At 49.4% G+C, this 16,073-nt stretch overlaps 1 protein-coding gene across 1 annotated transcript in view; it reads left to right on the top strand.

The window, feature by feature from the left end:
- Positions 1-1,284: 1,284 nt before the first annotated feature.
- The window catches only part of PLA2G2C (phospholipase A2 group IIC), a 21,452-nt gene continuing 6,663 nt past the window's right edge, over positions 1,285-16,073 (top strand). The window contains 6 exon segments of the mRNA XM_011357507.1: positions 1,285-1,385; positions 1,387-1,467; positions 8,909-8,958; positions 8,961-9,023; positions 10,938-11,082; positions 12,873-12,976. Coding sequence (XP_011355809.1) covers positions 1,285-1,385; positions 1,387-1,467; positions 8,909-8,958; positions 8,961-9,023; positions 10,938-11,082; positions 12,873-12,976 — 544 coding nt within the window.

The raw sequence follows: 16,073 nt of genomic DNA, 5'->3' as shown, positions 1-16,073 counted from the left end.
CGCTTTAGTTTGGTTCTAAAGCTTTCCGTTGTAATTAAGCAGCTCTGCACTCTAACTCAAGATGGCAGGAGGAGGGTCATAATTGTCCAACTGTTCCGCCAAGGATAAGCTCAACAGTTAAAGCGGCTCCCCCTCCTTGCCCACCCCCCACCCTCCCTGCAGCATGGCTATTAATTTGCCACAGCTTCTACAGAATTATCACAGACTTGGCTTCCAACTCCCACACATGCCTCGGGAAGGTTTAACTGTCAGCAAGTTTGGTAACTTAGAAACCTCTTCCTTAACAACTTGGAGGAGAAAAGTCGCCCAGGCTCCCTGCTGGATTATTTTTAACAGTAAAACTTGAGTATGTGCATGCACTTTCTATACCTTTTGGTACTATATAATTATCCATGTTCAGGGGGTGTCATAGTCAAGACATCCTGGTCATAAGATAACATGACTGTGAGCTATCTCAGAGAAAAACCTCAATTATGACTAATTCCTATAAGCCCACTCATGGTTATTTAGAGACTAACACCTCCTTCAGGTAAAACCATTCCATCGAACCTGCTTTCATAACCCACTGCCTCCTCCCGAATGCTGGGACCATCTGGCACATGGCAGGAATACCAACTCTCCCCGGTATCTAGCACATGGGGAGGGGATGTGGGAAAAACAGGTGTTTGGGGACCTGGGCCAACTCTGTGCCTTTATATTCACACCTTGAGTCCTGAACTCTGCCCGCCCCCCTCAGTCCAGGAAGCCTTCTGCAGCACCCATCATTATCTCAGCTCAGCTCATTCCAGCACCTCTAGGCCTGGCAGACTCTCAACCGCAAAGTGATTTGACAAGATCTAGGCGTAGGCATGCATCAAGCTGCCAGCCGAATGGGCAAGTGGCCTGTTTACTTAAACATAAAAGCCGTAGCCCAGAGGCCTGCTGGAGTCAGGAAACAAACACGGAGAACTGTTTCCACCGAGTTGCCAAAAGGGCAGGTGCTCATTCCTTCAGATTAATCACCAAGTCAACCAGAAAAGAGGAAAATCTGATAGAAGCTAAAGCCATGTTCTGACTTTCCAAGGGTGCCCGCCTCCCACCACAGGGTCAGACCACCGTTTCCCTCGCAAACCCAAATCGAAAACTACATAAACGCAATAAAATATAACCACCCCCGTACCATCTGCTGGTATGTACCGAGGATGCATATATTCGAATTGGGCTTTTAAAAACATTTTATCAGTTAATATCACCCCCTACCAATCGCCACCCCTCCCCTGAGGCTTTCAGAAGAACCAACAGGAGATGGTAGGTGGCCTGAGAATGAGAAAATGTTGGTACCATTCCCAGTTCTAACCAGGACTAATGATTAGAATACACTGTCCTATGCAGAGTGCCCCGTTTCAGGGGAGTGGAGAGACTGGACCACAAGCGACCAAGTGATCAGAGGTTTGGAGAAGGAAACGGGGATGATTCCAAGGGGACTGGGTAGGCGGAGGGGGATGGCTCAGTTATTCCTACTACCGACAGCTCTAGAATGAAGCTTAAGCGCAGAAGGAGGGATTTGGGGGAGGGGCAAGAAAGAGCGTCTAGAAAGTGAGAATCGACTTGGGTGAAAGAGCACTGGTCTGGGGGAGGTTCAGATCTGGTTCCGGTCTCTCCATGTGACTGACGGGATGTCCTTTTGTCCCTGTAGGTTTGTGTCCCATCTGTACTGCCCAGCCAGGAGGGCATGGCCCAGCAGTTTCCTAGGTCCCTCGGCTTCCGCAGAGTCCGGGAGTTGTCCAATTCCAGCGACGGTGAGCTCTGGCCAGGCTGGCTCTGCCCCGGGGGAGTAGCCACTACTCTCAAGGCCCCTCTCCTGTCTCCTGGGGTTTGCCCCGTGCAGGTCTGGGGAGAGACCCGCCCCGGGGGAATACTACCCGAGGCCTCAGGTCTGGCCTCTCCCGGTCCCTTTCTGCTGTGGGTGGCGGTGAGCAGGCCCGCAGGGCCCCCGCAGGGGTCTGGCTGCCCAGCGGTGCTCACCTCGCTGCTCTGCTCCATCCGCCGCTGTCGCCCCGGCTCAGTCCACTGGTAAACAGCCCTGGTTTCCCGGGCAACCGCGCGGGTGGGGGGCCACGTGCTTCCGGTCTGGCGGGTCTGGGCGGAATGGGCCTGGTCTGGTGGGGTGGGGTGGGGTGGGGTGGGGGCCTGGACTCGGGGCGAGGCTGGGCATGCAACCTGGCACCTGGCCTGGCTTCACCTGCCTCCTTTTCTTCTCTCTTCCTCACCTCTCTTGCCTGGTTCCCCATCGCCTAGGGGAGAGGATGTCCAGGAGGAAAAGAATCCTGGGAGGGGCGATGGGGGCAGGGGATGGGGAGGGACGGGGCAGGAGGCGGGAGGGAGTCTGCCTACCCTAAGCCAGCTTTGTGATCTTGGGTCAGGTGGTGACCTTGTCAGTGCACCTGGTTTTCAGATGAAGCTGCTGGACTGACTGATTTCTGGGAATCTGAGTGGCTGCTTTTAGGCATTTCTTTGAGTCGGAGACCACTTGTCTGTCTTATCTGTCCTCAGTGAAACTCTTTCAACACCAGGTCCTCGACCTCCTCGTTTCCACATCTGCCCCCCACTCTCCAGCCGCATCCGGAACCTTGATATCAACTGCATCTGCACCTGCTTGGACCCGTCTGACCAAAACATCTTGCACTTCCAGCAACTCCAGTCACTTCTACCACACTTGTCTTTGAACATCTTGAGACTCCAGCCCGTGGCCTGTCTGCTTTCTCCTTGCCTAGCAACCTGCTTCTTCCTGATCCTGCAGAGACCCTGGTCCATTACCTGAGCCATTTTCTTGCAAGAGTCCTCTCCATACCTTTGTCCTGCTCTCTCTCCATCGCTCCTACTTGGTGAAATCCCAGTCAGTCCATTGACACCCAGGTACTGAAGAAATCTTGACCAGCCACATTACGATGATGTAATGGAAATGTGTGGTCTTTGGTTGGACCCTAAACCCTACTCAGAAATCCTTCCATTTTCTCTAGCTCAGTCCTTTCTGCTCAGTGGCTATTTCAAACCTTGTCCTTTCTGCTGAAACCTCCCACCTCTTCCCCTCCCTCTTCCTACTCAGAAGGTAAACTTCTCTCTTTAGAGAGAAAATAGAAGCCGTCATGTGGAAATGTTCTCGGCTTTGTGCCATCAGACCTACAAACCTGTCTGCTTTTGTCTCCCTGCTTTCCTGTACCCGTCCTGTATCCCTCCTGTAACCTGTCCTAATGCAAAGGGACCCGTTTGTTCTCTGCCACGGGGCCACACGGGCACACATACTCCAGGCCTTTGCTCCTGTTGTTCCCTCTGCCTGGAAGATTCTTCTCTAACCCCCCAACCCCTCCTCCCCTTCCTTTACCTAATGCCCACTTATCCTTCAGAACCCAATTTAATCGATAAAGTCTTTCTTCCACAGTGGAATTAAGATAATGTCAGAAGGGGTCCTGGACTATTGTCTGCTAGGCACTATTCTAGACTCTTGGAATATGCAGATGGATAATTTAGCAACTATGTTATTAGAAGATAATGTTAGTGGACATTCGAGAACTTTATTATCACTAGAAAAAATTAGGATTTATTACCTAGCCTTGCAGCAAAACATTTGCTATCTTGTCTATCCCAGAATCATGGAACAAGTTACAGTATGAACGGTGACTCAAGCCTCCTCAAGATGTTCACAGTTTGTTCAAGAAGATACCTCACATACCCATAAAGTGTTACAAATCAGATTATTTTCAATACAGTATGAGCCTAGTGTGAAAGAGCAGGCACAGGCTGGACACGATTATGTGCCAAGTGATTGGCACCCATAGGAAGTTTTTTGGGGTCTGCCAAGGTGGTGATCTTTTCAGCAGTGGTGTCTTTGTCCATCTCATGAAGGAAGTGTTTGCTCTGGGGAGCTGCTGGTGAGAGCCTGGGCTGAGCAGGCCCCCTGGACATCCAGGGAGGCATCTGAGGCACCAAGAAGGTGCAGGAGGTGGCAGTTTTAGGAGCTGATGGGTTTGCAACTTTGTGCTGATGGCTTATTCTTGTAAATGATTCTGTCAGAAATAACTAAGCAATGCTCTTCAGCCCTTCAACGCCCACCCGAAAAAGATTAAAGTGGATTCTTCATCAGCTATTTTAATATCACCTAAGAATTATGCAATCTTTTGGAAAATCAAATTGGTTTCTCACCCCCTTTGTGCGTGTGTGTGCGCGCATGCGTGCGCGCGTGTGTGTCCCCATGCAGGCATGTGGTGAAATGGTGCTTGCCCCTAGGGTCTAGTTAATATTCATCGGTATGTGCCTTTTGCTCCCTGGTGTCATGTAGTGCACAGCATGAAATGAATGGGAGACCGGAGGGAAGGAAAGGCAGTTGGCCAGTCAATTGCTGTGCCTACCTGCCCTTTAAAGAGAGAGCTGACTCTGCTGTCTGCAAAGGACAAACCTTGTAATGCACACACGCAAAGTGGGTTCTCAGTGATGTGGCCAGAGGTCACTGCCATGCCAGCCCACAGGTAGACTCACCATCCTTACTAGCCATAGTTCCCCCTACTCCCCAGCTTTCTCCCTGGGCTGCAGCCAACTTGTTTCTTGAATGGGCCCTCAGATTTTTCATCTCCAGGGTCTTTGCTCATGCCTACTCCACCCTGCTCCCTTCCTTGAAGGTAATCCAAATTTACTGATTCTTCAAGGCCCATCTTCAAAGTCACCTCTTTCATGAAGGTCTTTCCAGAACACCTTTTCTCGGGTCCCTTTTGGTCCAGTGGAACCTGCCCAACTGACTTGGCACCGTACACCCTCACTAGATCAGCGCCTCTGATGTCATGGCTCTCCTCCGCAGAGACAGCATTAGAAAACAACAGAGCCTCAGGGCCCTCGACAGAGCAGTTTGAAAACCCCAGTCCCGCTGATTCCGAAGCCCACTCCGCGCCAGAGCCCCACTCCCACCCAGCGTTCCTGCATGGCGCTTTATCTGGGCCCGCCGATTGCACCAGTGGTAGGAGTTATAAGCAGAGCCTCTGGAGTCAAGGCTTGAGTTTGAACCCTGCCTCCACCACTTGCTAGCTGGGGACCTTAGGTAACCGACTTGACTTCTCTAGACCTCAGTTTCCACATCAGCATGGGATTGCTGTGACTGTGAAATGAGAGAGTGGCTTAGCGCAGTGCGTGGCGCGTGGTGAATGCTTGGTGAGGGTCAATGCTCGTTCTCATATTGTTTTCATCTCACAGTGCACATCTCCTTCAGTAGGTTATGAGCTGTTCGGCAAATGAGAATTAAATTAATGATGATAACGATGCTGGTTCCACAGCTGGGTTGTCTACTGAGAGATGCAGCAAGCTGCCAATCGGTGCCCCCAAAGCTATCTGGCTTGAAGTCTAAATGACCTCATCCAGGGGCTGGGCTAAAGACAGGAGCTTTGGTTTCTTAGCAACTTGTCCCCAAAGAGCATTTGGTCTCTTTTTGAACTAGCCACTTCTAGATTTCGGAGTCACTACCCAGTGTCTTACTCTGTCTGTCCTCGATCTCATTACATGTGTCGATTAAGATCAAGGATAATCTTAAAGCAGAAGGTGAAGTGGTGGATGCTCAGGTAGAGAAGCCAACGGGCTGGCACCGTTAGTCATGCCTCCTGATGAATCAGCTTAACGAGGAGACCTGCAGAAGAAGTTTTGGATAATGAAAACTTACCCCTTGAAGTACTACAGTTCTTTAATTATTTCCCCCATTTTATTGGAAAAAGTTAAAAAAAAAAAAATGTTGTCTACTTCCTGGTCTTCTTAAGCAGAACATATCAAACATAGCAATTGACCTTGACTACCGTTGACCAAGTGCTTTCACCTTCAAGAGCTTGTTGAATCTGGCCGGCATTCCGGGGGTGAGGGGGGGCAGGGTCATTGTCTCCACCTTACAGATGAAGAAGTGAAGGTTCAGGTAGCGTAAATGGCTCTGTCAGGAAGTGGCGGATCCCCGCTCCCACCCTCTTCTCTGAGAAAGAATCCAGAGTTATTTGCTCTTCACCTGTGCGGTCTCTTGCAAAATGCAACTTTTTCTTGGCAACACAAAGTCGATAATTGTGCTCCAGGTACAATACCGTGGATGTAGCTAGCGCCATCTGCCACTACACGCCATGGCCCCAGGTTCACAGGCTTGGTCAGGCTTAGATTTAATTATTTCTCCCCCTTCTTTGCCTTCCTACTAAGAGCAGCCATTCGAGCTTAATTCCTGTTCAACTCTGGGTCTGAGAAAAGGATACCTTGCTAGAACTATGTCCAAAATAATAGCCTCGTGACATCTGCTTGGATGCTCAGGTCATTTTTGCTTTGTTTTCTTAGCTGTGTTTTGGGTAGGTACAGCTCTTAGCTCAGTGACTCACGGATGACTGGAAGTGAGTTCATTGCTTCTTCCTCTAAACTCAAAGGCATTTAGAGCAATGCTCATCACTCTACCTGGGCTTAGGTTCCCCTCCGTGGACACAGACTCTGAGATGGAGAGGTGCATGCAGGAAGGCTTTCAAGAGACATCTGTCAGAAAGTGAGTAAGGCAAGATTGGGGAGAGGGAGAAGCTGACCCTCAGAGGGAGACACTGACCATAGAGGGAAAAGCTGACCCATATAGGGAGAAGTTGACATATAGAGAGTTTCTAAGTCCTCAGCTGGTCATCCAGGGAGTTCTGGGGCTGAGATGGCTTTTCAGAACTGTCCTGAAGGAGACAAGAGATGGCCCTTTAAATCATCACCTCAGCTAGTCATTGGCTAGGGGCTACTCCTACCCCCATCACCAGGAGGGGCCATAACCTTGGACCAGACAGTTCTCTGCAGCAGAGGCATTTCTCAGTGAGTGAGAGGATCAGGAGCAGGTTCCAATCTCTGAAGAGGGGACCTGCCGAAGATTGTGCTATGCATTCCAGAAACAATGGAGTCCCCCATGTAGAGTTTCTGCCCGCTTGGGGCTTTCGGTCTATATTTGCTCTGTATTTACTCATGTGGCCACTCCAGCCGGCTCGGAAGCCTTCTTTGGGCCAGAATCTTGTCTCACTAGAATTGCACATAGTTGATGCTTCTTAAGAATCCGTGCCATTTCATTACCGGTAACGCAACCAGGCCCCTTTGTCTCTCCCAAGTGCCGTCACCAGCTCATTAGAAAGATATGAGTCTCTTCCTCGTGGACTAAACCATCACACAATTATTTTTTTCAGACTCAAAGCGAGAAAGGAAGCCAGCCTGTAGAGATGGAACCTAATTTAGAAACAACTGTGCAGCATTTGAAATGAAGGCTGGCTGAGACCAGGCCTGGTCAGGGCCCAGCCTCGCAGCATCCACCAGAATTTTGCCAAAGAGGGCAAAAATAGCAAAGGCGCCTGACTGATTCTCCCAGCCGTCTGTATCAGGACCCCCATTTAGAAGTTTTCCTGGGAAACTTTGCCACGGAGTGTAACTCTAGCCAAAGCCCTTACCTGCCAAATCTTCTAGGCTCAACTGAGCTATTGTTCATACTCCAGGTCCTGACGTTATCAGATTTAGCCTGAGTTTTTATGGGCATATAAAGACCACTTGTAATTTAAAGAGCGTTGTTGACTGCTCACCATGATGACTGTGGGACACTGAGCCCACATCCTCCTCCGTCGTCCTGTGGGAAGTGTGCCATTACCCTCGCTAATGGGAACAGGAAGGGCGTGTTTACCTGTTACAGCGTTTTAGAGGACAAAGCCCTTTTACATCCATTATTTCAGTGGGTCCCCACAAGCCTGTGCAGTAGGGAGCTATGTGAGAACAAGAAAGTTGTTCAAATTCTCTGGACCTCAGTTTCTCCATCTCTAAAATGATAATAGAGCCTCTCAGGTTTTTCTGAGGATTAAATCATGAAACCTTTAGAGAACGCAGCTCCCGGCATTTAGTACTTTCTTTCTTTCGTTCTTTAAAATTAAGTTTATTGGGATAACATTGGTTAACACAATTATATAATTTTCAGGTGTATATCATTATTTGACATCTGTATATTCTATTGTGTGTTTACCACCCAAAGTCCAGTTTCCTTCAGCTACTACATATTTGATCCCCTTTACCAACTTCGCCCTCCCCGCAAACTTTATATTTGACCCCCTTTACACCGTGTACCTCCCCCCGCCGCCACCCCACTAGTAACCACTAGTCTATAGTCCATGTCTATGAGTCTCTGCTTGTTTGTCCTGTTCATTTGTTGCTTTTAGGTTTATATAAGTGATATCATGTGATTTTCAACTTTTTCTGTCTGGCTTATTTCACTTAGCATGATTATCTCAAGGTCTAACCATGTTGTCGCAAATGTCAGTATTACATCTATTCTTAAGGCTGAGTAATATTCCATTGTATGTATGTGCCACAGCTTCTTTAGCCAATCATCTATCGTAGGACACTTTGGTTGCTTCCATGTCATGGCCACTGTGAATAGGCATTTAGTAACTTCTTAATGAATGTGAGAAATGACTGATAGGTATTTTTAGTCTCACTTTAAGGAGAGGAAATGGAAAGGCCAAGTTTATGAATGACATACCTGGGCCTCCAGGAAGGAGAACATGGTGGGCGGAGCTACCATGCAAATTGGGACTGATTTTCCTGCACTGAATTTCCATTCCGAACCACATTTATACCTTTAAAATTTGGGAAGAGAGGAAATCCTGACTCCTCAAAAGAAGAAGATGAAGGGATAGTGTCCTCAAAAAAGAAATTTAAAAAAAAAGAAAAACACGTACACTTTTCAAACAACTGAAGCCTCTTTATCTTTATATTTAGGTCTAAATACCAGAAAGAGTATCATATTCAGAGATAATTAGGTCTGAAAAATGACCGCTTTGTGCTGAGCCTTTCACTGAGGGCTTTTGAAGGCCTGGGGTTTTGCACCCACGTGGACTCTCCTCATTTTGGTCATTTCCTCCCCGAACAGGAGTTCAACTGGCAGACCCTTTGAGAGCAGAGGAAACTGTGATTGTGACACCACGACCCTCTGGTCTCTTTGGGAATGAAGGTCATTGGCGTTCTCGCGGTCTTCGCCTCCTGCTGTGAGTAGTGAGCAGCTAGAGGAGCTCTAAGGTGCTGTCCTCCTGTCTGTGTGTCTGTGTCTTTGGGGTGGACCCACCTGAGGGGCATAGAGAGAGGGGAAGTCGGATGTCACTCAAAAGCGAATCAAGAGTGGAACGGGATCCCACCAAAGACCTCCTGCTTCTGTTTCTTCTGCAAAATGGTCTGTTCCCAGTGTTGGGATCTCACAAAATTTCTAGGGAAACCAAAGGTTGAAACCATTTGCTAAGAAAGTGGACATTTGACTCATTTTTAGCACGTACATCCCCTTCAGGAGTCTTTCATGTGGATGCCAACTGCTTTTATTTAAAGTCACTTGGAGTCCAGAACAAAAACACAGACATATATCTAGCTAACTTAGGAACAATTTTATTTCCAGTCAAAAAGGTGACTTATTGGTGAATAATTGGTAATTGTAAGGCGTGGCTACCAGGAGATCGGATTGCATACCTCTGCAAAGTGAAAAGAATGTACTAGGAAACAGTGTTAGTTATGCTGGAAAACTCTTTGACTCTTTGGTTTGATTAGTTGCATAGATATTTGTCCAAATTCATTTTTTAACCTGTTTCAGCTGTGGAGCACTAACTTTTGGGTCCCTAAGTCAAAATGTCAAAAATGTGGTTCCCATGTTGTCTCAGTCTGTGGTAGAATTTACAGTTTTCAAGATCGTGGTGTGGGGGACCCATAAACAGGAAGGACCATTTCTGCCCCCCATGATGTACCCCGAAGACCAACACCCAAGTGTGGTCCCACCTTCTCCCCAGGGGCTACTTGGGCAGCAGTGACCACACCCAGGCTTTGGCCCCTCTTTGGTGCTTTGTGACAAGACATCTAAAACCACAGTATGAGATGGGAAGGTTCCTGGGAAAATTTCCCAAAACCCTCTGTCTCCATTTTTCTTCTTCAAGTTTATGTTTTTTTAAATTTTTATTGCAAAATTAACATATGCTTGTAATTAAAAAAGAAAACGAGCATAAAATAACAAGATAAAGCCCCTTCTCATTCTCCCTGGCCCCAATCTTTTTCCCATACCCAGAATGTAACCACTTTTAAGACTTAAGAATACATCCTCCAGGCCTTTACACATACATTTAAAACATTTTAATAGAAAAGAAATACATCTTCATTGTAAAAAAAAAAAAAAAAAATCAGATAGCATAAAAGTATATAAAACAAATGTTGCCTGTGTTTCTCTCCACCTACTTCCTCAATCCCACTGCCTGGATAGATTGCTATTAAAAGTAAGAAGTTTTCAAGACATCATTTAGTTATCATTTCCCTGTCAGTGGATATATATGCGTAGTTTCCAGTTTTTTGGGATCACAAATAATGCTGCAGTGAACATCCCTATACATATATATTCTCTGCGCCCCTCCCCACCCACAGTTTTTTTTTAGGAGTAAAAATTACTTAAGAGTCCATGTATATTTGCCATTAAAAAAACAGATTGGGAGCATGTTTTCTGCCTCTTAAGTATTTTGTTTCTTTTGTGAAATTGTGAATGCCCTGTGATATTTGTAGGGACTGGCATTTCTGTCTTTGAACTTTTCCCATTAGTGTTTAATATCAGACCTGAGGGCGTTTCTGCCTAGGATGGCAGTTTGTTTGTTTGTTTGTTTGTTTTTAATTTGGGGGGAAGGCTGTAGTGGATGGCACTGTTCTGAATAGCAGGGAAACTGAGTTCTCATCCCGGGCCAGCAAGAAACTAACTGCGTGATGCGGTAGATCTGATCTTACCTTCTTCCCCGTTAAAGGGGCCCATGATCCCAGCATACAGACGCCCCACGCTCAAGGGTCTCCCGATGGGACGGATGCAAAGCGCTCTAGTTAGAGAGTGCCAAGGTGGCATTGTGCCCATTGCATTTTTGTCTCCTCCCTTATTTTCTCCTTGGTAGTGATGGCCCCCACTCACAGCAGCTTCTGGCAGTTTCAAAGGATGGTCAAACACATCACAGGGCGGAGCGCCTTCTTCTCATATTACGGATATGGCTGCTACTGCGGGCTGGGGGGCAAAGGGACTCCTGTGGATGATACTGACAGGTGAGTGCAGAGGCGCTGAGATCGCTTGTTATTTTATTTGCCTTGAGATTCATGCTTGAAGAGAGAGAGGGTATTGGGACCCGTGCATTGCAAAGTAATAGAAACCAAATCAGATGAACCCAAATCAGTTGAACATTAAAAAAACAAAACAAACAAAAAAACCTGTATGGGAATTGGAGGGAGGTTTCGAGGAACCCAAGGCCAGGACTGGACTCCTGAACATGTGGCTCGTGCATCTCTAAGGCCCAGTACGCGCTCTGCTGTCACCATCTTGAAATTCTTCTGTTTTCATTTTGCACCGGGCCTTGCAAATCATGTAGCCAGTCCTGCTCAGAGCTCTAGAAACATTTTCAACGCTCAGTCCTCATAGCAAACGTGGCCTTCTCTCAATTGCCCGGTGTTTTGGGATTATAGGTGCAGCAAGATCAGCCTGCAGTCTCCCAGGCCTAACTCCATATGCCGGGAGAGAGCATCTCGGTGGCCCAGTTTGGAAAACTTGTCCATCTGGATGAGGTCACATGGCACAAACCTGGCTGCCAGGCCTGCTCCGAGGATGGGGGTGGGGAGTGTGAGTTCTCAGGAAAAGTGGAGGTCGGTGTAATCTGGCCAGCGTATGAGAGGGAGGAAGCAGCACAGTGTGTGTGCCATTTCATTGGAAGAAATAAACAAAACGTTCCTTGCCACTTTCAACCTAACCTGGATAAATATGTCCCCTTGGTGGGGTCTGAAGTATCACCCCTGGAGCTCGATTGCTCTGGGTTGGGCTCATGAGACATGGAATGTTCCAGCTGGAAGGACCCAGAGTCCTAGAGGGAAACAGACACTGATGAAATGCTCACTGAGCGCAGAGCAATGGGATTGGCGATCTGCATCTGGGACCTAATTTAATCCTCGTGGCAAGTGGCCAAGACGTCCTGTGCTAGTGTTGTACAGGTGACAACAGTGAGGACCCACGAAACCCGTGGCAAAGCCCAAAGACACGAGCAACTAGGTGGCACCGTCATGATTTGAACAAAAATGTGCCTGCTTTCGGGCACTGAGATGCTCTGTGCCTCCCCTGTCCAAGTTCAAAGGCGGATGAGAAATCGAACACTATTCATGAAACATGACAGACAGCAGAGACCCTGCTTGCACACTGGGGTGGGGAGAGGGGAAGACTGAAGCGTCTGGCTCAGGGCATCGGCCAGAAGCGTTTTCTCTTTTCTGTCTTAGAATTCGGTCCCAGGTTTGTGCGTTCCTGCCTCTCCCCTACTGGCTGAGGAAGTGAGCAGAGACTGTTCCTCAGCTGTTTCCTCCCCTGAAATATTCTCCCTTCCTGCCCCCAGCCAACTGAGCACCATGAGAGCAAGAACTAAAGGATTATGTCTGTTTTTGCTGACAATTGTCTCTTCAGAGACTATCACAGTGCTTGGCACCTAGTAGGTGCTCAGTAAAAAGCCATTAAGTCAATGAATGCGTACACAGACCTAAAGCTGAGTAAGTCCTGGGTCTGTCATCTTCTAGCTGTCTGCTTTTGGGAACTTCGCCGCTCCGAATCTCATTTCCTCCCCTGTGACCTGGTGACGGCGACTGCACTTCATAGGGTTACCGTGAGAGCTGATGAGATGGGTCCTAGACAGGGCTCACTAAATGCGAGTGGTTATTTATGTTATCTTCAATATCATCAAGAATTTATATCCCCACCTTCAGGCCCTTCTTGCCCAGAGGAGGAGGCAGACGATCCTTTCCAGCTGACTCCCCAGGGCCCACCTCCAGGCACAGCCCCTCATCTCCTCTTGTCTGGCCCCCAGGTGCTGCCTGGCTCATGACTGCTGCTATGAGAAGCTGAAGCAGCTCGGCTGTCAGCCCGTGTTGAACAGCTACCAGTTCCACAGCGTCAACGGCACCGTGGCCTGTGAGTAGCCTCTCTCTGGGGAAACGTCTTTGAACCTGGGCCTTCCCTTAAAGTCTGCTTCCTCGTGGGCCCAGAGAACATTGAGGAAATGAGATTTTCCCAAGTGCTTTGAGATGGAAGGTGGCAGTTCTGAGAAGCAGAGTCCTGGCTTTGTCTCTCCCCGGTCGCTCCTGCCCGCAGCTGTACCCAGCACACTCTGGGCACATGGAGCCGGTGTACATAGTACGTGCTCAATAAAAAGTCATTGACTTGAACTTAGTTGAACTTTGCAGCTTCGCTTGGCAACCGTTGCTGTTGGGAACATTCTTCCTTATGTCTGTCGCGTGTTTACAAAGCAACTCAGCTGTCTTTCGGTTGAACAAATATTTGTTAAGGGCGATTGCATGCCAAGCACTGTGATGGGTGCCTCAGGGGATGCAAAGGTAAATAGGAGGGGACTCACATGTCATCGAGGCTATTCACAGAAGAGGGCAAAGGAGAAGAGTGGGCAAGTACTGAGTGTTCAATAGGAGGAGAGTGGCTCCCGACACCCTGGGGGATGTCCAGGGCTGCTGGGCTATGGGCATGTGTAGGGCAAGTTGGGTGTAAAGAGCAGCACCTCTGAAGGCACTTGCCCACAGGCTCCTTGTGGATGCCACCCATGCCAGTGGAGCCAGTGGTTCAGACGCCCCTGAGCGTGTGCAGCTCGCCTCCTGCCTGGCTTGGGGAGCTGCAGAAACCCCTTTCTTCCCCGCCTGTGTTTGTTCGTTCACAACCGCGCGTGTGTCTTGGAGTTCACATCTCCTCTTCCGGTCAGGGACCCACTGCCTCCCTCGCCCTCACCTTCCCCTTCGGAGGGAGGCTCAGCGCTCAGCTCCCACGGCTCCCTGGGGCTCCTGACCCAGTGGTCTGGCTCAGGACACACCAAGGTGAACCAAGACTTAGGACTATGCGGTCTCACTGGTCCCAGTGGAGAGACCTGAAACGCCTCAGACCTCTGCCACGGGAGAGGCAGCTTTAGCTAGGTCTGCTTCTCAGCCTCCGTGGCGCCCTGTCCCCAGGCACACTGTCAATGGTGAGGGAACCCCCTTTTCTCCTTGTGTTGAGGCTGCCCGGCCATAACCACGCTCTGGCTTAAAGCAAATTGTCTCTTCCATGAGGTCCCATGGCCACATCCAGGAGATGAGAAGGGATCGGGGCCTAATCTGGGGACAGAGGAGCGGGGTCCAGAGGAGGCCACCCCCAAAGTATTGTTTACTGTGGCATATGATGCTCCCTGGAGATCTGAGGCCCAGTTTTGACCACCTCCTCCCATCCCTCTAAGCCCCACACCCAGGAGGGCGAGAGGGGGTCGGTGCAGACCTGGCTGTGGGGTGGTGACAGAGGGGACATGCAACAAACGCGCCCCCCGCCTCTTTCTCGACCTGGTCACGGTCCTGCTTTCTTCTCACCTTTCATCTTGACCTTTAGCATCTGTCATGTCGAGGATGACTGTAACGTGGTGGAAAAGGCATCACTTTTAGAGAAAAATACACTCAAGGAGCTCTCTCCTCGGATATCCCCATAAAGCACAGGGACCAAGGAACAAGTGGAAAGGTGCTCTCAGGAGGGAACTGGAACTTCAGTAGGTGCAAAGGACCTTCCCGCGCTGTAGTCTCAGGCCCATACTGAGTCTCTCTCTGCCCTCGGCTCCTGTGGGCCGGCTTCGCCTGGGCACTCTGCTCCTTAATCAACCCTCCTCACCTCCCATGCGGGGATCAGAGCCACAGCCAAGGACCCCAGGAGATGGAGGAGATGGAGGAGAGTGAGTGACCTGGGGCAGAGGCTGGAGTCCCAGGAGGTGGCATGCGGAAACGTCCTCCACTTGGCACAGGCTAGGTGGTTGCAGGCAGGGGCTGGCGGCTGGACTAGAAAATTCATGGCCTGGGCTGCTCTTTCCACCGATGCTGCCCCTCGCCGAGCAGTGGTGCTCAGCTGCTCCTGGAACTTGACCAGGGCTCCCAGAGTCCAGAGACCTGCTCAGAGCATTAGCATGGGGACACTTCCCCATCACCACCAGGACATTAGCATCCCTCTCCTTGGCTGACTCAGCCAGTAAGCACCAGGCTGACCCCTGTCGTCTTCACCTTCGCCTCCCAGGAGCAGAGTTGGGAGCGGGGTGATCTGGATTCTAATCCTGGGTCTGCTGCTGATATGTACTGAGGCCTCGAGGCAGACACAGGCTCACCGCGTACTTGCCCAGTAATAATCTGAGCGCCCACAAAAGAGGACACTGCAGAATGCCATCGAGGGTGCCCACCCAGGGCCAACACTTAACCAAGGACACTGAGCAAGGCAGCTCCAGGCCTTGCTCTCTTGGCCTTCTCCAGAACCAAAAGCGCCCTTAGAAACCATCGAGACCAGCCCTTCATTGTAGCGATGGGGAGACTGAGGCCCAGAGAGGAGAAAGAATTGAGTCAAGTAACAAGCAAGAGTAAAACGCCGGAGTCTTAAGTCTTCCCAGTGCTCTGGAACACACTGCCTGGCCTGAAGTTCCTGGGTCAAAGTCTCTTCATCTATAAAGCAGGTGCAGTAACAATAACTGCAGGTTACAAGCATCTGTGACGGCACCTGGAACCCCCATGATAAACTTTTAAAGTCAGCATTATTCTCCTCATTATCAAGCAGGATCCTGAGGCTCAGAGAGGTTAAATGAGATGGCCAAGGTCACAGCCAGAGAAAAAAGAGCTGGGATTTGGACCCAGGTCGTCCGACTCCAGAGCCAGTGCTCCTGCCTCACACCGCCCTCCCCAGTGGAAGGGAAGTTGCTGGAATGTGATGGAAATTGAGGGGCTCACACAAATGCGAGTCTTACTTCTGCAGCATGTTTGTCAGGTTGCTCAGCCTTGGCCCAGAGGGCAAGAACGGCAAAGGGAGTCTGCTCCTCTGTGATGCCCCAGATCTTTCTGTTTTAGCAATATGTAGCCCGCTAAGAGGCCCAGAGAGAACAATGCTGTGCAGTCGGGAAGAGCTGGGTCCAAATCCCAGCTTCACTCCCTTCAAGCTAGATAATTGCACAACTACCTGGGCCTCAGGTTCCCCATCTATAAAATGGAGATAATAATAGTCACTTCATAAG

This window comes from Pteropus vampyrus, unplaced genomic scaffold, assembly GCF_000151845.1.
Source record: "Pteropus vampyrus isolate Shadow unplaced genomic scaffold, Pvam_2.0 Scaffold36, whole genome shotgun sequence".
NCBI lineage: Eukaryota > Metazoa > Chordata > Mammalia > Chiroptera > Pteropodidae > Pteropus > Pteropus vampyrus.
The sequence above is the reverse complement of the archived record's forward strand: the minus strand, read 5'-3'. Positions and strand labels throughout refer to the sequence as shown.